Consider the following 22,500-nt stretch of genomic DNA (forward strand, 5'->3'; position numbering starts at 1 on the left):
CCCTCTACCCTCTCCAGTCCATAACAGACCAGCCACACCCCAGCTCCAACACCCACCAGCCCCCCCCCCTCTACCCTCTCCAGTCCATAACAGACCAGCCACACCCCAGCTCCAACACCCACCAGACCTCCCCCTTTCCCCTCCAGTCCAGAAGAAACACTGGCTGACATCGTCCTGTTGAATGGGAAGTTTGTTCAGGAGAATAAACTTTTCCCCTCAACACAAAAGGAGAAAGGTGTGGTGCCCAACAACGCAGAGTGCCATGGAGCTGCTTGATCAGGCCCATCTCGGGTCGCCAAGCCACATAATCATACACACCGGAAGCAACGACCTGCGTGCTCAGCAGGAGAGGGTGGCGACTTCACTTCGGGGAGTGATCGAGAAGGCCTCCGCAATCTCCCCAACTCAAGGATCGTGGTGTCAACCCTTCTACAGAGGAAGGACTTCCACCCTGCCACAATCCAAAGAATAAACGCCAGCCTCTCCCGGGACTGAGGCCTGTGACCCAATGTACCCCTGGCCCCCCATCCCACCCTCGATCTGGACCGGCTCTATGACCATGTTCACCTGTACAGGGAGACAGTCCCCATCCTCGATCTGGACTGTCTCTATGACCATGTTCACCTGTACAGGGAGACAGTCCCCATCCTTGCCAAGACTCTCAAGGACGTTGCTTTAAACCTCAGCCCGACCTCTCCACCCAGGAACAGCGGAGCAATCTCCACCCCGCCAAGATCAACACAACACCCTGGACCAGCACCCTGGAACCCCCAGCCATGACCACAGCACCACCAACCTCAATGCCCACCACAGCCAGCGCAGCACAGACCACCCCACCCCAGCTTCAGAGCCACCCAGACGAGGCCTCCCACCCCCCTGCCCCCCACCGCAGACCCCACACTTGGAGTAGCCACAGCCCAGCAGACAGAGGCTGTGAGAGGAGCAACTGGCCCAGCCCCCACCAACCAAATGAGTGACATTAAACAAATACTCACATCTACTATGCTCACATGTGATAGGCCGAGGGTCATGGTAAGATGAGCACAAGAACTCCACCATCCTCACACTACACCCACCCAGGTACACCTACAGCTCTGTGGGACACTGGGTCTGTACATAGTCAATGGTAGGCTGAGAGGGGACTCTTTTGGTAGGTACACCTACAGCTCTGTGGAACACTGGGTCTGTACATAGTCAATGGTAGGCTGAGAGGGGACTCTTTTGGTAGGTACACCTACAGCTCTGTGGAACACTGGGTCTGTACATAGTCAATGGTAGGCTGAGAGGGGACTCTTTTGGTAGGTACACCTACAGCTCTGTGGAACACTGGGTCTGTACATAGTCAATGGTAGGCTGAGAGGGGACTCTTTTGGTAGGTACACCTACAGCTCATCCCTTGGCAGCAGCACTGTAGACTACTTCCTCACCGACCAAAACCCAGAGTCTCTCAGAGCCTTCACAGTCAGCCAACTAACACCTCTCTCTGAGCCTTCACAGTCAGCCAACTAACACCTCTCTCAGAGCCTTCACAGTCAGCCAACTAACACCTCTCTCAGAGCCTTCACAGTCAGCCCACTAACACCTCTCTCAGAGCCTTCACAGTCAGCCCACTGACACCTCTCTCAGAGCCTTCACAGTCAGCCCACTAACACCTCTCTCAGAGCCAGCCCACTAACACCTCTCTCAGACCTAAACCCAGAGTCTCTCAGAGCCTTCACAGTCAGCCCACTAACACCTCTCTCAGACCTAAACCCAGAGTCTCTCAGAGCCTTCACAGTCAGCCCACTGACACCTCTCTCAGAGCCTTCACAGTCAGCCCACTAACACCTCTCTCAGAGCCTTCAGTCAGCCCACTGACACCTCTCTCTCAGAGCCTTCACAGTCAGCCCACTAACACCTCTCTCAGAGCCAGCCCACTAACACCTCTCTCAGACCTAAACCCAGAGTCTCTCAGAGCCTTCACAGTCAGCCCACTAACACCTCTCTCAGACCTAAACCCAGAGTCTCTCAGAGCCTTCACAGTCAGCCCACTGACACCTCTCTCAGAGCCTTCAGAGTCAACCTACTAACACCTCTCTCAGAGCCTTCACAGTCAGCCCACTGACACCTCTCTCAGAGCCTTCACAGTCAGCCCACTAACACCTCTCTCAGAGCCTTCACAGTCAGCCCACTAACACCTCTCTCAGAGCCTTCACAGTCAGCCCACTGACACCTCTCTCAGAGCCTTCACAGTCAGCCCACTAACACCTCTCTCTCAGAGCCTTCACAGTCAGCCCACTAACACCTCTCTCAGAGCCAGCCCACTAACACCTCTCTCAGACCTAAACCCAGAGTCTCTCAGAGCCTTCACAGTCAGCCCACTAACACCTCTCTCAGACCTAAACCCAGAGTCTCTCAGAGCCTTCACAGTCAGCCCACTAACACCTCTCTCAGAGCCTTCACAGTCAGCCCACTAACACCTCTCTCAGAGCCTTCACAGTCAGCCCACTGACACCTCTCTCAGAGCCTTCACAGTCAGCCCACTAACACCTCTCAGAGCCTTCAGAGTCAACCCACTAACACCTCTCTCAGAGCCTTCACAGTCAGCCCACTGACACCTCTCTCAGAGCCTTCACAGTCAGCCCACTAACACCTCTCTCAGACCACAGTAAAATCACAGTGTATCTGAGAAGAGCAGAACCCAACCATGAAGCATCACAGCCCAATAAATGACATGGTACAAAACAGGCCTATAGATGGAGTCCAAACAGTACAGACATCTACCAAAAAGCAATTAGTATCCAAAAATACAATCTCTCCTGGACAACTGTTTAGCCTTAACATTCTCCTACAGCAATGAAGGTGTACATGTGGCTGTTTGGAACATAAACTTTATATTTGACATATTAGCCTCCTTGGATAATCTAAAGAAGCATAAGAGCAAACCAGAAATAACAGATAATGAAAAATGGTTTGATAATGATTGCAAAAATCTAAGAAAGTCATTGAGAAATATATCTAATCAAACAACACAGAGAACCAGAAAACAAAAATATACGCCTTCAATATGGGGAAACACTGAAGCAATACAAACACACCCTAAGAACAAAAAAGGAACAGCACATTAGAAATCAGCTGGGTGGAATTGAGGAATCCATAGAATCAAACCACTTCTGGGAGAATTGGAATAAATTAAACAAACCTCATCATGAGGAATTGGCTATCCAAAATGGGGATATGTGGAGAAATCACTTTGCAAACCTCTACAGCAATACAACAAAGAGCCCAGAACAAAAAGATATACAAGAAAAATTACAAATCCTTAAATCATCAGAATCCTGTGGATACCCCAATTACAGAAGAAGAATTATTGGGGAAAACTATGCACTCTCCAACCCAAAAAGGCCTGTGGTGCTGATGGTATTTTAAATGAAATGATCAAATATACAGACCACAAATTCAAATGGGCTAAACTCCAACTCTTCAACATTATCCTCACTGCAGGTATTTTCCCCGATATTTGGAACCAGGGATTGATCACACCAATCTATAAAAATGGAGACAAATTTGACCCAAATAATTACAGAGGAATTTGCGTCAACTGCAACTTGGGGAAAATTCTCTGCAGTAAGTATTATAAATAGCAGGCTACATCATTTCCTTGACGAACACAACGTCCTGAGCAGAAGCCAGATTGGATTTCTAAAAAATTATCGTACAACAGACCACATTTACACCCTCCACACTCTAATTGATAAACAAGTAAACCAAAACAAAGGCCAAATCTACTCGTGTTTTGTAGATTTCAAGAAAGCATTTGATTCAATTTGGCATGAAGGTCTTTTTTATAAACTAATAGAAAGTGGCATTGGAGGAAAACATATAATTTTGTTAAATCAATGTACACTAAAAACAAATGTGCGGTTAAAATCGGCAACAAGCAAACAGACTTCTTCTCTCAGGGACGGGGAGTGAAACAGGGCTGCCCAATAAGTCCAACACTATTTAACATCTACATTAATGAATTAACAACAAGCAAACAGACTTCTTCTCTCAGGGGAGTGAAACAGGGCTGCCCAATAAGTCCAACACTATTTAACATCTACATTAATGAATTAACAACAAGCAAACAGACTTCTTCTCTCAGGGACGTGGAGTGAAACAGGGCTGCCCAATAAGTCCAACACTATTTAACATCTACATTAATGAATTAACAACAAGCAAACAGACTTCTTCTCTCAGGGACGGGGAGTGAAACAGGGCTGCCCAATAAGTCCAACACTATTTAACATCTACATGAATGAATTGGCAAAAACATTAGACGAATCGGCAGCACCTGGTATCACCCTACACAACACTGAAATCAAGTGTCTGCTGTACGCAGATGACCTGGTGCTGCTGTCTCCCACTAAAGAGGGTCTGCTGTAGACAGATGACCTGGTGCTGCTGTCTCCCACTAAAGAGGGGTTACAGCAGCAGCTAGATCATCTTCACAGGTTCTGTCAGACCTGGGCTCTGACCGTTAACCACAGGTTCTGTCAGACCTGGGCTCTGACCGTTAACCACAGGTTCTGTCAGACCTGGGCTCTGACCGTTAACCACAGGTTAATGGCTGTGAATGAGCTGAGAGACAAAGCAAGAAGAGAATTCTATGCCATTAAAGGGAACATCAAAATCGAAATTCCAATTAGAATCTGGCTCAAACCTGTTCAATCAGTTCTAGAACCAGTTGCTCTGTATGGCAGTGAGGTATGGGGTCCAATCTCTAATAATGAATTTACCAAATGGGACAAACATCCAATTGAAATACTGCATGCAGAGTTTTGCAAGACTGTATTGCAAGTGCAAATAAAAACTCCAAATAAGGCATGTAGAGCAGAATGGGGCCAATACCCTCCTCATTCAGATAGAAAAAAGAGCCATCAAATTTTACAACCATCTAAAAACAAGTGACCCCAAAACATTCCATCACACAGCTCTACAATGTCAAGAGATGAAACCAGAGAAGAGTCCCCTCAGCCAGCTGGTTCTGAGGCTCAGTTCACCAACCCAAACCAACCCCATAGAGTCTCAGGACAGCACTCAGCCAGCTGGTTCTGAGGCTCAGTTCACTAACCCAAACCAACCCCATAGAGCCTCAGGACATCAGTCAACCAGCTGGTTCTGAGGCTCAGTTCACCAACCCAAACCAACCCCATAGCGCCTCAGGACAGCACTCAGCCAGCTGGTTCTGAGGCTCAGTTCACCAACCCAAACCAACCCCATAGAGCCTCAGGACATCAGTCAATTGGAGCCATAAAGATCATCAAGGACATCAACCACCCGAGCCACTGCCTGTTCACCCCGCTGCCATCCAGAAGGCGAGGTCAGTACAGGTGCATCAAAGCTGGGACCGAGAGACTGAAAAACAGCTTCTATCTCAAGGCCATCAGACTGTTAAACAGCCACCACTAACATTGAGTGGCTACTGCCAACACACTGTCAATGACACAGACTCTACTCCAGCCACTTTAATAATGGGAATTGATGGGAAATGATGTAAATATATCACTAGCCACTTTAAACAATGCTACCTTATATAATGTTACTTACCCTACATTGTTCATCTCATATGCATACGTTGATACTGTACTCTATATCATCGACTGCATCCTTATGTAATACATGTATCACTAGCCACTTTAACTATGCCACTTGGTTTACATACTTATCTCATATGTATATACTGTACTCGATATCATCTACTGTACTCGATATCATCTACTGTATCTTGCCTATGCTGCTCTGTACCATCACTCATTCATATATCCTTATGTACATATTCTTTATCCCCTTACACTGTGTATGACAGTTTTTTGTTGTTTTTTTGGAATTGTTAGTTAGATTACTTGCTCGTTATTACTGCATTGTCGGAACTAGAAGCACAAGCATTTCGCTACACTCGCATTAACATCTGCTAACCATGTGTATGTGACAAATAAAATTTGATTTGATTTGAAAAAAAAAAACAGCTGGTTCTGAGGCTCAGTTCACTAACCCAAACCAACCCCATAGAGCCTCAGGACATCAGTCAACCAGCTGGTTCTGAGGCTCAGTTCACCAACCCAAACCAACCCCATAGAGCCTCAGGACATCAGTCAACCAGCTGGTTCTGAGGCTCAGTTCACTAACCCAAACCAACCCCATAGAGCCTCAGGACAGCACTCAGCCAGCTGGTTCTAAGGCTCAGTTCACCAACCCAAACCAACCCCATAGAGCCTCAGGACAGCACTCAGCCAGCTGGTTCTGAGGCTCAGTTCACCAACCCAAACCAACCCCATAGAGACTCAGGACAGCACTCAACCAGCTGGTTCTGAGGCTCAGTTCACTAACCCAAACCAACCCCATAGAGCCTCAGGACATCAGTCAACCAGCTGGTTCTGAGGCTCAGTTCACCAACCCAAACCAACCCCATAGAGCCTCAGGACATCAGTCAACCAGCTGGTTCTGAGGCTCAGTTCACCAACCCAAACCAACACCATAGAGCCTCAGGACAGCACTCAGAAAATCTGGTCCCACCAAATAATCACAAAACAAAAATTAAAATATGTCACCTATTGGAAAGACACCACAAAAAATCTAAGTAAATTCAATGCTATTTGTCTCTAAACAGACAGTACATGTTGGCAGACTATCTGACCACTGTGACTGATAGAAAACTGAGGAAAACACTGACTAGGTACAGACTCAGTGAGCACAGTCTGGCTATAGAGACCGGTCATCACAGACTAACCTGGCTGCCCAGAGAGGACAGTCTGGCTATAGAGACCGGTCGTCACAGACAAACCTGGCTGCCCAGAGAGGACAGGCTGTGCTCACTCTGCTCCAGGGGAGCGGTAGAGACAGAGCTGCATTTCCTATTACACTGTGACAAATACTCAGACCTAAAAGAATATTTCTTTCCCAAAAGTATAATTCAATACAAAGAATTTGAAACTATAAAAAATGAAGAAAATATCAAATATTTATTGGGTGAAAAGTCCAAATGTGCAGTTTTGGCAGCCAAATATGTGTCCTCCTGCCACAACCTGAGGGACAGCCAGTGAAAAGTGCAAAAGAATGTCAACTATATTTCCCATCTTGTTTTGTTTTGTCTTTCATACCACATCATGTGTCTTCTCAGTCATGTTGACACTGGTCCACTACCACATCATGTGTCTTCTCAGTCATGTTGACACTGGTCTACTACCAGGTCATGTGTCTTCTCAGTCATGTTGACACTGGTCCACTACCAGGTCATGTGTCTTCTCAGTCATGTTGACACTGGTCCACTACCAGGTCATGTGTCTTCTCAGTCATGTTGACACTGGTCTACTACCAGGTCATGTGTCTTCTCAGTCATGTTGACACTGGTCCACTACCAGGTCATGTGTCTTCTCAGTCATGTTGACACTGGTCCACTACCAGGTCATGTGTCTTCTCAGTCATGTTGACACTGGTCCACTACCAGGTCATGTGTCTTCTCAGTCATGTTGAGACTGATCTACTACCAGGTCATGTGTCTTCTCAGTCATGTTGACACTGGTCTACTACCAGGTCATGTGTCTTCTCAGTCATGTTGACACTGGTCTACTACCAGGTCATGTGTCTTCTCAGTCATGTTGACACTGGTCTACTACCAGGTCATGTGTCTTCTCAGTCATGTTGATACTGGTCTACTACCAGGTCATGTGTCTTCTCAGTCATGATGACACTGGTCCACTACCAGGTCATGTGTCTTCTCAGTCATGTTGACACTGGTCTACAACCAGGTCATGTGTCTTCTCAGTCATGTTGACACTGGTCTACTACCAGGTCATGTGTCTTCTCAGTCATGATGACACTGGTCCACTACCAGGTCATGTGTCTTCTCAGTCATGTTGACACTGGTCTACTACCAGGTCATGTGTCTTCTCAGTCATGTTGACACTGGTCTACTACCAGGTCATGTGTCTTCTCAGTCAGGTTGAGACTGGTCTACTACCAGGTCATGTGTCTTCTCAGTCAGGTTGAGACTGGTCTACTACCAGGTCATGTGTCTTCTCAGTCATGTTGACACTGGTCCACTACCAGGTAGTGTTGGTCCCACCATTTATTTATATATAAATATATATATATATATATATGTTTTATTGAATTTTTCGATATGTATGCTTTGACAATGTAAGTAATAATGAACTTGACATGTCAATAAAGTCAATTGAATTGAAAGCGAGAGAGATGTTACTGTTAACAATGTTTACTGTTAATTTTTATTGTTTATTTCACTTTTGTATATTATCTACCTCACTTGCTTTGGCAATGTTAACACATGTTTCCCATGTCAATAAAGCCCTTGAATTGAATTGAATTGAATTGAATTGAGAGAGAGATAGAGAGAGAGAGAGAGAGAGAGAGAGAGAGAGAGAGAGAGAGAGAGAGAGAGAGAGAGAGAGAGAGAGAGAGAGAGAGAGAGCGAGAGAGAGAGAGAGAGAGAGAGAGAGAGAGAGAGAACATAAAGGAACATACATTTCAACATACCAATTAGGATTTGGCTAAAAATACTTGAATCAGTCATAGAGCCCATTGCCCTTTATGGTTGTGAGGTCTGGGGTCCGCTCACCAACCAAGACTTCACAAAATGGGACAAACACCAAATTGAGTCTCTGCATGCAGAATTCTGCAAAAATATCCTCTGTGTACAACGTAGAACACCAAATAATGCATGCAGAGCAGAATTAGGCCGATACCCACTAATTATCAAAATCCAGAAAAGAGCCGTAAAATTATATAACCACCTAAAAGGAAGCGATTCCCAAACCTTCCATAACAAAGCCATCACCTACAGAGAGATGAACCTGGAGAAGAGTCCCCTAAGCAAGCTGGTCCTGGGGCACTGCTCACAAACACAAACACACCCCACAGACCTCCAGGACAGCAACACAATTAGACCCAACCAAATCATGAGAAAACAAAAAGATAATTACTTGACACATTGGAAAGAATCAACAAAAAAACAGAGACAACTAGAATGCTATTTGGCCCTACACAGAGAGTACACAGCGGCAGAATACCTGGCCACTGTGACTGACCCAAAATTAAGGAAAGCTTTGACTATGTACAGACTCAGTGAGCATAGCCTTGCTATTGAGAAAGGCCGCCGTAGGCAGACATGGCTCTCAAGAGAAGACAGGCTATGTGCTCACTGCCCACAAAATGAGGTGGAAACTGAGCTGCACTTCCTAACCTCCTGCCCAATGTATGACCATATTAGAGAGACATATTTCCCTCAGATTACACAGATCCACAAAGAATTCGAAAACAAATCCAATTTTGAAAACTCCCATATCTACTGGGTGAAATTCCACAGTGTGCCATCACAGCAGCAAGATTTGTGACCTGTTGTCACAAGAAAAGGTCAACTAGTGAAGAACAAACACCATTGTAAATACAACCCATATTTATGCTTATTTTATCTTGTGTCCTTTACCATTTGTACATTGTTAAAACACTGTATATATATAATATGACATTTGTAATGTCTTTATTGTTTTGAAACTTCTGTATGTGTAATGTTTACTGTTAATTTTTATTGTTTATTTCACTTTTGTATATTATCTACCTCACTCGCTTTGGCAATGTTAACACATGTTTCCCATGTCAATAAAGCCCCTTGAATTGAATTGAATTGAATTGAGAGAGCGAGAGAGAGAGAGAGAGAGAGAGAGAGAGGGGGGGGGAGAGAGAGGTAACTACATCTAGGTAACTACATCTAGGTATATCTAGGTAACTACATCTAGGTATATCTAGGTAACTACATCTAGGTATATCTAGGTAACTACATCTAGGTATATCTAGGTAACTACATCTAGGTAACTACATCTAGGTATATCTAGGTAACTACATCTAGGTAACTACATCTAGGTATATCTAGGTAACTACATCTAGGTACATCTAGGTAACTACATCTAGGTATATCTAGGTAACTACATCTAGGTAACTACATCTAGGTAACTACATCTAGGTATATCTAGGTAACTACATCTAGATATATCTAGGTAACTACATCTAGGTATATCTAGGTAACTACATCTAGGTATATCTAGGTAACTACATCTAGGTATATCTAGGTAACTACATCTAGGTAACTACATCTAGGTAACTACATCTAGGTATATCTAGGTAACTACATCTAGGTAACTACATCTAGGTAACTACATCTAGGTATATCTAGGTAACTACATCTAGGTAACTACATCTAGGTAACTACATCTAGGTATATCTAGGTAACTACATCTAGGTATATCTAGGTAACTACATCTAGGTAACTACATCTAGGTATATCTAGGTAACTACATCTAGGTACATCTAGGTAACTACATCTAGGTATATCTAGGTAACTACATCTAGGTAACTACATCTAGGTAACTACATCTAGGTATATCTAGGTAACTACATCTAGGTATATCTAGGTAACTACATCTAGGTATATCTAGGTAACTACATCTAGGTATATCTAGGTAACTACATCTAGGTATATCTAGGTAACTACATCTAGGTAACTACATCTAGGTAACTACATCTAGGTATATCTAGGTAACTACATCTAGGTATATCTAGGTAACTACATCTAGGTATATCTAGGTAACTACATCTAGGTAACTACATCTAGGTAACTACATCTAGGTAACTACATCTAGGTATATCTAGGTAACTACATCTAGGTAACTACATCTAGGTATATCTAGGTAACTACATCTAGGTATATCTAGGTAACTACATCTAGGTAACTACATCTAGGTATATCTAGGTAACTACATCTAGGTAACTACATCTAGGTAACTACATCTAGGTATATCTAGGTAACTACATCTAGGTAACTACATCTAGGTAACTATATCTAGGTAACTACATCTAGGTAACTACATCTAGGTAACTACATCTAGGTAACTACATCTAGGTAACTACATCTAGGTACATCTAGGTAACTACATCTAGGTAACTACATCTAGGTATATCTAGGTAACTACATCTAGGTATATCTAGGTAACTACATCTAGGTATATCTAGGTAACTACATCTAGGTATATCTAGGTAACTACATCTAGGTATATCTAGGTAACTACATCTAGGTAACTACATCTAGGTAACTACATCTAGGTAACTACATCTAGGTATATCTAGGTAACTACATCTAGGTATATCTAGGTAACTATATCTAGGTAACTACATCTAGGTATATCTAGGTAACTATATCTAGGTAACTACATCTAGGTATATCTAGGTAACTATATCTAGGTAACTACATCTAGGTATATCTAGGTAACTACATCTAGGTAACTACATCTAGGTAACTACATCTAGGTAACTACATCTAGGTATATCTAGGTAACTACATCTAGGTATATCTAGGTAACTATATCTAGGTAACTACATCTAGGTATATCTAGGTAACTACATCTAGGTATATCTAGGTAACTACATCTAGGTATATCTAGGTAACTACATCTAGGTAACTATATCTAGGTAACTATATCTAGGTAACTACATCTAGGTATATCTAGGTAACTACATCTAGGTAACTATATCTAGGTAACTACATCTAGGTAACTATATCTAGGTAACTACATCTAGGTATATCTAGGTAACTATATCTAGGTAACTATATCTAGGTAACTATATCTAGGTAACTACATCTAGGTATATCTAGGTAACTATATCTAGGTAACTATATCTAGGTAACTACATCTAGGTAACTATATCTAGGTAACTACATCTAGGTAACTACATCTATGTAACTACATCTAGGTAACTACATCTAGGTAACTACATCTAGGTAACTACATCTAGGTAACTACATCTAGGTAACTACATCTAGGTAACTATATCTAGGTAACTATATCTAGGTAACTACATCTAGGTAACTATATCTAGGTAACTATATCTAGGTAACTATATCTAGGTAACTACATCTAGGTAACTATATCTAGGTAACTACATCTAGGTAACTATATCTAGGTAACTACATCTAGGTAACTACATCTAGGTAACTATATCTAGGTAACTATATCTAGGTAACTACATCTAGGTAACTATATCTAGGTAACTATATCTAGGTAACTACATCTAGGTAACTACATCTAGGTAACTACATCTAGGTAACTATATCTAGGTAACTACATCTAGGTAACTACATCTAGGTAACTACATCTAGGTAACTACATCTAGGTAACTACATCTAGGTATATCTAGGTAACTACATCTAGGTAACTACATCTAGGTAACTACATCTAGGTAACTATATCTAGGTAACTACATCTAGGTAACTACATCTAGGTATATCTAGGTAACTACATCTAGGTAACTATATCTAGGTAACTACATCTAGGTAACTATATCTAGGTAACTACATCTAGGTAACTACATCTAGGTAACTACATCTAGGTAACTACATCTAGGTATATCTAGGTAACTACATCTAGGTAACTATATCTAGGTAACTACATCTAGGTAACTACATCTAGGTATATCTAGGTAACTACATCTAGGTAACTACATCTAGGTAACTACATCTAGGTATATCTAGGTAACTACATCTAGGTAACTACATCTAGGTATATCTAGGTAACTACATCTAGGTATCTACTACATCTAGGTATATCTAGGTAACTACATCTAGGTATATCTAGGTAACTACATCTAGGTAACTACATCTAGGTAATTACATCTAGGTAATTACATCTAGGTATATCTAGGTAACTACATCTAGGTAACTACATCTAGGTAACTACATCTAGGTAATTACATCTAGGTAACTACATCTAGGTAACTACATCTAGGTAACTACATCTAGGTAATTACATCTAGGTATATCTAGGTAACTACATCTAGGTAACTACATCTAGGTAACTACATCTAGGTAATTACATCTAGGTAACTACATCTAGGTAACTACATCTAGGTAACTACATCTAGGTAACTACATCTAGGTAACTACATCTAGGTAACTACATCTAGGTATATCTAGGTAACTACATCTAGGTAACTACATCTAGGTAATTACATCTAGGTAACTACATCTAGGTAACTACATCTAGGTAACTACATCTAGGTAACTACATCTAGGTATATCTAGGTAACTACATCTAGGTAACTACATCTAGGTAACTACATCTAGGTAACTACATCTAGGTAACTACATCCACCAGCTTTGCACAGTTTTTGTAATCGACATGTCTGCATCTAGCTAATAATTACAGTACATAGCTAGACTAGTGAGTGCTTTGTTAACTTAATTAGAAGTAGGCTACGTTTTCAAAAGGTGGAAAATGTGCACACCTATAGCCCCGGTGTCCGGTGGTCCCCTGGGAGCCAACTCCTCTCTCTCTCTCTTTGCCTCATTCGTGTGCTGTCCCTCTAATAATGGCTTGAACAATAGTCAGTGGTGTAAAGTACTTAAGTAAAAAATACTTTAATGTACTCCTTAAGTAGTTGTTTTTTCCGTACTTTACTATTTATATTTTTGACAACTTTTACTTCACTACATTCCTAAAGAAAATAATGTACTTTTTATTCCATACATTTTCCCTGACACCTAAAAGTACTAGTTGCAGTGGAGGAGAGAGAGTGTTGAGTTAAAAACACAGCGTTTGAATTTAGCTGCCAGTGACAGGCAGGACTCGCGAGAGGTGTGTCAGTAAATTTATTTGATCAAGCTATGTAGCTTATTAATGTTTGGATGTTTCTCCGTAATACTAGCCAACTAGCATTTATAGGAAGTTGGCTTTAGCTAGCCAGCTATACACAAACACACACCAACAGTCTCTAACAATCACAAACAAACACACAATCAGACTCACCGACGATCTCGCTGGACTCCTTGTTGTATAGCTTCTTGTTCCAGTAAAGCAGGCGAAGGAAAGGGAAGGAGGTGAGGAGGACCAGACAGATCCCCAGGAACATGTAGCCTGTGAAACTAGCAAAATCTATCCCCTGGAACAGACAGAGACAAACAGAGGTTAGAATAGGATACTTCATTCTATGTATTAGAGCTACTTCATTCTATGTATTAGAGCTACTTCATTCTATGTATTAGAGCTACTTCATTCTATGTATTAGAGCTACTTCATTCTATGTATTAGAGCTACTTCATTCTATGTATTAGAGCTACTTCATTCTATGTATTAGAGCTACTTCATTCTATGTATTAGAGCTACTTCATTCTATGTATTAGAGCTACTTCATTCTATGTATTAGAGCTAGACTACTTCCATTCTACAGTTGAAGACAGAAGTTTACATACACTTAGGTTGTAGTCATTAAAACTCATTTTTCAACCACTCCACAATTTCTTGTTAACAAACTATAGTTTTGGCAAGTCGGTTAGGACATCTGCTTTTGTGGATGTCACAAGTCATTTTTCCAACAATTGTTCACAGACAGATTATTTTACTTATAATTCACAGTATCACAAATCCTGTAGGTCAGAAGTTTGCATAAACTAAACTGATTGTGCCTTTAAACAGCTTGAAGAATTCCAGATGTCACGACTTCCACCGAAGGTGGTTCCTCTTCCTGTTCAGGCAGCGTTCGGCGGGCCTCGTCACCGGCCTACTTCCCTTTTTCTTTTGTCTTGATTGTTTTCACCTGTTGCTTATTTTTGGTTCATTTATGGTCTATTTAAACTTCCAGTGCCCGCCTGCTTAGAATTCCGTGACACCAGAACATGATGTCATGGCTTTAGAAGCTTCTGATAGGCTAATTGACATCATTTGAGTCAATTGGAGGTGTACCTGTGGATGTATTTCAAGGCCTACCTTCAAACTCAGTGCGTCTTTGCTTGACATCATGGGAAAATCATAAGAAATCAGCCAAGACCTCAGAAAACAAATTGTAGACCTCCACAAGTCTGGTTCATCCTTGGGAGCAATTTCCAAACGCCTGAAGGTACCACGTTCATCTGTACAAACAATAGTACACAAGCATCAACACCATGAGACCACGCAGCCGTCATACCGCTCAGGAAGGAGACGTGTTCTGTCTACTAGAGATGAACGTACTTTGGTGCGAAAAATGCAAATCAATCCCAGAACAGCAGCAAAGGACCTTGTGAGGTGGGGTTACTTCCGCTAATATCCCTCACATCCCTACTTCCTAGGGTTCCTGGAGGAAACAGGTACAAAAGTATCTAGATCCACAGTAAAACTAGTGTCACGCCCTGACCTTAGAGAGCTTTTTATGTCTCTATTTTGGTTTGGTCAGGGTGTGACTAGGGTGGGCATTCTATGTTCACTTTTCTATGTTTTTGTATTTCTTTGTTTTGGCCGGGTATGGTTCTCAATCAGGGACAGCTGTCTATCGTTGTCTCTGATTGGGAACCATACTTAGGCAGCCCTTTTTCCCACCTGTCTTTGTGGATAGTTAACTTTGTTTGTGGCATTTTGCCCTGTAAGCTTCACGTTTGTTTTCTCGTTTATTGTTTTGTTGGTGTCATTTTAAAAAGAAAAGACAGACGTGAAAAAAAGTGCAAATCAATCCCAGAACAACAGCAAAGGACCTTGTGAAGATGCTGGAGGAAACGGGTACAAAAGTATCTATATCCACAGTAAAACAAGTCCTATATCGACATAACCTGAAAGGCCGCTTAGCAAGGAAAAAGCTACTGCTCCAAAACCGCCATAAAAAAGCCAGACTACGGTTTGCAACTGCACACGAGGAAAAAAGATTGTTCTTTTTGAAGAAATGTCCTCTGGTCTGATGAAACAAAAATAGAACTGTTTGGCCATAATGACCATTGTTATGTTAGGAGGAAAAAGTGGAGGCTTGCAAGCCAGAGAACATCATTCCAACCGTGAAGCACAGGAGTGTCAGCATCATGTTGTGGGGGTGCTTTGCTGCAGGAGGGACTGGTGCACTTCACAACATATATGGCATCATGAGGTAGGAAAATTATGTGGATATATTGAAGCAACATCTCAAGACATCAGTCAGGAAGTTAAAGCTTGGTCGCAAATGCGTCTTCCAAATGGACAATTACCCCAAGCATACTTCCAAAGTTGTGGCAAAATGGCTTAAGGACAACGAAGTCAAGGTATTGGAGTGGCCATCACAAAGCCCTGACCTCAATCCAATAGAACATTTGTGGGCAGAACTGAAAAAGTGTGTGCGAGCAAGGAGGCCTACAAACCTGACTCAGTTACATCAGCTCTGTCAGGAGGAATGGGCCAAAATTCACCCAACTTATTGTGGGAAGCTTGTGGAAGGCTACCCGAAACATTTGACCGAAGTTAAACAATTTATTGGCAATGCTACCAAACACTAAATGAGTGTATGTAAACTTCTGACCCACTGGGAATGTGATGAAAGAAATAAAAGCTGAAATCAATAATTCTCTCTACTATTATTTTGCCATTTCACATTCTTAAAATAAAGTGGTGATCCTAACTGACCTAAGACAGGGAATTTTTACTAGGATTAAATGTCAGGAATTGTGAAAAATGGAGGTTAAATATATTTGGCTAAGGTGTATGTAAACTTTCGACTTTAAGTATTCAGACCATTTACTCAGTACTTTGTTGAAGCACCTTTGGCAGCGATTACAGCCTTGAGTCTTCTTGGGTATGACGCTTACAAGCTTGGCACACCCGTATTTGGGGATGTTCTCCCAATCTCCTCTGCAGATCCTCTCAAAATCTGTCAGGTTGGATGGGGAGCATCGCTGCACCGCTATTTTCAGGTCTCTCCAGAGATGTTCGAGATGGTTCAAGTCCGGGCTCTGGCTGTTCAACTCAAGGACATTCAGAGACTTGTCCCAAAGCCACTCCTGCATTGTCTTGGCTGTGTGCTTAGGTTCGTTGTCTTGTTGGAAGGTGAAACTTTGCCCCAGTCTGAGGTCCTGAGCACTCTGGAACAGGTTTTCATCAAGGATCTCTAGGTACTTTACTCTGTTCATCTTTCCTTCGATCCTGACTAGTCTCTCAGTCCCTGTCGCTGAAAACATCCCCACAGCATGATGTTGCCACCATTGTGCTTCACCGTAGGGATGGTGCCAGGTTTCCTCCAGACATGAAGCCTGGCATTCAGGCCAAATAGTTCAAATCTTGATTTCTTCAAACCAGAAAATCTTGTTTACCAGTGGGGTGAGATTCCTTTAGGTGCCGTTTGGCAAACTCCAAGCAGGCTGTAATTTGCCTTTTACTGAGGACTGGCTTCATCTGGCCACTCTGTCATAAAAGCCTGATTGGTGGAGTGCTGCAGAGATGGTTGTCCTTCTGGAGCTCTATCAGAGTGACCATCGGGTTCTTGGTCACCTCCCTGACCAAGGCCCTTCTCCCCCGATTGCTCAGTTTGGCCCCGCGGACAGATCTAGGTCTTAGTGGCTCCAATCTTCTTCCATTTAAGAATGATGGAGGCCACTGTGTTCTTGGGGACCTTCAATGCTGCAGACATTTTCTGGTACCCTTCCCAGATCTGTGCCTCGACACAATACTGTCTCGCTCTAAGGACAATTCCTTCAACCTCATGGCTTGGTTTTTGCTCTGATATGCACTGTCAACTGTGGGACCTTATATAGACAGGTGTGTGCCTTTCAAAATCATGTCCAATTAATTAAATCAAGTTGTAGAAAAATCTCAAGGATGATCAATGGGAACAGGATGCACCTGAGCTCAATAGCAAAGGGTCTGAATAAGTTATTTCTGTTTTTTACTTTCAATACATTTGCAAACATTTCTAAAAGCCTGTTTTCGCACATCATTTTGGTGTATTGTACGTAGGTTGATTACTTAATTTAAAAAAAAATCTATTTTAGAATAAGGCTGTAACATAATCAAATGTGGAAAAGGTCCAGGGGTCTGAATACTTTCCGAATGTACTGTATATGGGGGATTCAACCATCCCAGGTCTGCAGAGTTTACTACACTCTGATAACAGTCTTGCCTTGCCTCCACCATCCTGATTGGTTGCTGTGAGGTCATGCGTCCCAAATGGCACCCTATTCTCTATATAGTGAACCGCTTCTGACCAGGGCCCATAGGGCTCTATATAAGGGATATGGGCTCTGTATATGTATAGGAGATATAGGCTCTATGTAGGGGATATAGGCTCTATGTAGGAGATATGGGCTCTATGTAGGGTGTATGGGCTCTTTATAGGGGGTATGGGCTCTATATAGGGGACATGGACTCTATATAGGGAATATGGTCTCTATTTATATTTTTTATTTCACCTTTATTTAACCCGGTAGGCTAGTATCGTCCCTCGTTTGCACACACTGTATATATACTTTTTCTACTGTATTATTGACTATGTTTTGTTTATTCCATGTGTAACTGTGTTGTTGTATGTGTCGAACTGCTTTGCTTTATCTTGGCAAGGCCGCAGTTGTAAATGAGAACTTGTTCTAGCCTACCGGGTTGGGCTCTATATAGGGGCTATGGGCTCTATATAGGGGCTATGGGCTCTGTATAAGGGATATGGTCTCTATATAGGGGATATGGGCTCTATATAGGGGATGGCAGGGTAGCCTAGTGGTTAGAGCGTTGGACTAGTAACCGAAAGGTTGCAAGTTCGAATCCCTGAGCTGACAAGGTACAAATCTGTCATTCTGCCCCTGAACAGGCAGTTAACCCACTGTTGAAAATAAGAATTTGTTCTTAACTGACTTGCCTAGTAAAATAAAGGTTTAAAAAAATATATATATATATATATATATATATATATAGGGGATATGATCTCTCTATAGGGGATATGGGCTCTATATAGGGGGTATGATCTCTATATAGGGGGTATGATCTCTAAATAGGGGGTATGATCTCTATATAGGGATCTATATAGGGGGTATGGGCTCTATATAGGGGCTATGGTCTCTATATAGGGGGTATGGTCTCTATACAAGGGATATGATCTCTATATAGGGGATATGATCTCTCTATAGGGGATATGGGCTCTATATAGGGGGTATGATCTCTATATAGGGCTCTATATAGGGGATATGATCTCTATATAGGGGATATGATTTTTATTTAGGGGTATGATCTCTATATAGGGGGTATGGCCTCGATATAGGGGGTATGGCCTCGATATAGGGGGTATGGTCTCTATATAGGGGATATGGGCTCTATATAGGGGATATGATCTCTGTATAAGGGATATGGTCTCTATATAGGGAATATGGGCTCTATATGGGGAGTTGAGCTCTATATAAGGGATATGTGCTCTATATAGGGGTGCGGTCTCTTTATAAGGGGCATGATCTCAATATAGGGGATATTGGGTCTATACAGGGGATATCTATGAGGTGATCTCATTCCCTCATCAATTGTTCATGCCCCACTTTACAGTCAGCAAGACGCTGCTAAACAAGTCAGCCAACTAAAAATCTATAAGTGCACAGTATAGAGAATAGGTGGCCATTTGGGATGCACCGTAGGTGTATGTGGTCTAGTCTGTGGCTGTCTTAAAACATCAAGGTGCTGTTTGTCTGTCTACATTCAGCAGCCTACGGTGTGATATGCTGTGATTGGTTACAGGCCAGGTAGAGCCTGGGGAGTGAGCCACTCTGATTGGTTTACAGGGTGTCTGGTAGCCCAATGGCGGTCCAGCAGCTACTAATGCCAGGGCTGTCACCACGGGTTACCGGCTACAGGAGATGACTCCCAATTACCAGGAAAATCTGTGGATGCCACCTGTAGTGTACACACACACTCAAGCATGCACGTACACACGGGCACAGACTGGCACACACTGGCACACACTGGCACACAAACAGTGCCTTCGGGAACTATTCAGGCCCCTTGACTTTTCCCACATTTTGTTACGTTACAAACTTATTCTAAATAAAAATAATAGTAATTAAAAGCAATCTACACACAATACCCCATACTGACAAAGCGAAAACAGGTTTATATAAATGTTTGCAATGTATTAAAAATAAAAAACTGAAATACCTTGTTTACATAAGTATTCAGACCCTTTGCTATTATTATTTACAAAATAGCCTCCAATACCCTACTCAACAAATTGGATGCAGTCTATCACAGTGCAATCCGTTTTATCACCAAAGCCCCATATACTACCCACCATTGCGACCTGTACGCTCTCGTTGGCTGGCCCTCGCTTCATACTCGTCGCCAAACCCACTGGCTCCATGTCATCTACAAGACCCTGCTAGGTAAAGTCCCCCCTTATCTCAGCTCGCTGGTCACCATAGCATCTCCCACCTGTAGCACACGCTCCAGCAGGTATATCTCTCTAGTCACCCCCAAAACCAATTCTTTCTTTGGCCGCCTCTCCTTCCAGTTCTCTGCTGCCAATGACTGGAACGAACTACAAAAATCTCTGAAACTGGAAACACTTATCTCCCTCACTAGCTTTAAGCACCAACTGTCAGAGCAGCTCACAGATTACTGCACCTGTACATAGCCCACCTATAATTTAGCCCAAACAACTACCTCTTTCCCAACTGTATTTAATTTTTATTTATTTATTTATTTTGCTCCTTTGCACCCCATTATTTTTATTTCTACTTTGCACATTCTTCCATTGCAAAACTACCATTCCAGTGTTTTACTTGCTATATTGTATTTACTTTGCCACCATGGCCTTTTTTGCCTTTACCTCCCTTCTCACCTCATTTGCTCACATTGTATATAGACTTGTTTATACTGTATTATTGACTGTATGTTTGTTTTACTCCATGTGTAACTCTGTTTCGTTGTATCTGTCGAACTGCTTTGCTTTATCTTGGCCAGGTCGCAATTGTAAATGAGAACTTGTTCTCAACTTGCCTACCTGGTTAAATAAAGGTAAAATAAGAAAATAAAAAATAAAAACTCGAAATTGAGCTCAGGTGCATCCTGCCTTGTTACCTGGTTTCACATATCTATAGTACCAGTCAAATGTTTGGACACACCTACTCATTCAAGGGTTTTTCTTAATTTTTTACTATTTTCTACATTGTAGAATATAGTGAAGACATCAAAACTTTGAAATAACACATATGGAATCATGTGGTTACCAAAAAAGTGTTAAACAAAACAAAATATATCTCATATTTCAGATTCTTCATTCCAGGTGACTACATCATGAAGCTGGTTGAGAGAATGCCAAGAATGTGCAAAGCTTTCATCAAGGCAAAGGGTGGCTACTTTGAAGAATCTCAAATATTAAGTATATTTTGATTTACTTAACACTTTTTTGGTTACTACAGGATACCATATGTGTTATTTAATAGTTTTGATGTCTTCATTACTTTTCTACAATGTAGAAAATAGTACAAATAAAGAAAAACCCTTGAATGAGTAGGTGTCCAAACTTTGACTGGTACTGTATGTTTTTCCAGCAGCAGACTACGATCGATAATGTCAAACGTCGCACTGAAGTCTAACAAAACAGCTCCCACAATCTTTTTATCATCAATTTCTCTCAGCCAATCATTAGTCATTTGTTTATGTGCTTGCTGAACGTGCTTCCCTATAACCATGCTGAAAGTCTGAGCTGGGCTTGGGTCATTGATGAGTCAATGTCTCAACACAGCCTTATAATGCTGGGCGGCAGGGTAGCCTAGTAGTTAGAGCGTTGGACTAGTAACCGAAAGGTTGCTGGATCGAATCCCCAATCTGACAAGGTAAAAAATCTGTTGTTCTGCCCCTGAACAAGGCAGTTAAGCGACTGTTTCTTGGCCATCATTGTAAATAAGAATTTGTTCTTAACTGACTTGCCTATTTAAATAACGTCCCCTTCACCAGGTGTCTTATAGTTCACAACCAGTCTGTGTTATTGTTGTATACTTACCAGTTCAAGGCCCGACCCAGTGACCTGATTTAAACCTCGAGTTAAGTTCACAGTAAGTCTGTGTCCCAGATATTCCCTATATCAGAATCCGTATATCTACAGACCTTGGTAAAAAATATATAGTCAACAATAGTGCTCGATATAGGGAATAGGGTGCAACAATAGTGCTCTGTATAGGGAATAGTGCTCTATATAGGGAATAGGGTGCAGGCCCTGGTCAGCAGTGGTGCTCTATATAGGGAATAGGGTGCAGGCCCTGGTCAACAGTAGGGCTCTATATAGGGAATAGGGTGCCATTAGAGATGCATTCTAAGACGTGATGACAGAGTCCTACACTCTTCCGGAGGTCCTGGTTGGAGACGATGATAACGTTGGGGGGATCCCCGACTGCTGTTGCTGCTCCTCCGATGTTGGTGAAGATCACCTCAGCTATCAGGACGTGTCTGGGGTCAAGGTTGAGGACCTCACATAACCTACAGGAACAAGGGGGAAAGAAAGAGAGGGGGGGGAAATCATTTAGATAGCACAAAATTAATTACAGCCTATATTTACAACCCATTTATTTTCCACTTCGTACTACTTGGCCATTGTTACAACACTGTACATAATCAATAATATATAACATTTGAATTGTCTATATTCTATTAAAACTTTTGTGAGTTTAATGTTTACTAACAATTAAACAATTAATAAAATGGCCATCGGACTATTTACATTGACCCCCCTCCTTTT

General features: G+C 42.0%; 1 protein-coding gene across 1 annotated transcript in view; it reads right to left on the reverse strand.

The window, feature by feature from the left end:
• oca2 (oculocutaneous albinism II) overlaps positions 1-22,500 on the reverse strand; it is a 207,960-nt gene that overhangs the window by 82,921 nt on the left and 102,539 nt on the right. The window contains exons 14-15 of the mRNA XM_042322671.1: positions 22,103-22,241; positions 13,836-13,968 (exon numbers count right to left, since the gene is read on the reverse strand). Of these exons, the coding sequence (XP_042178605.1) occupies positions 13,836-13,968; positions 22,103-22,241 (272 nt within the window). The remainder of the gene's footprint in view (positions 1-13,835; positions 13,969-22,102; positions 22,242-22,500) is intronic.

The sequence above is a fragment of the Oncorhynchus tshawytscha genome, linkage group LG05 (genome assembly GCF_018296145.1).
Source record: "Oncorhynchus tshawytscha isolate Ot180627B linkage group LG05, Otsh_v2.0, whole genome shotgun sequence".
Taxonomy (NCBI): domain Eukaryota; kingdom Metazoa; phylum Chordata; class Actinopteri; order Salmoniformes; family Salmonidae; genus Oncorhynchus; species Oncorhynchus tshawytscha.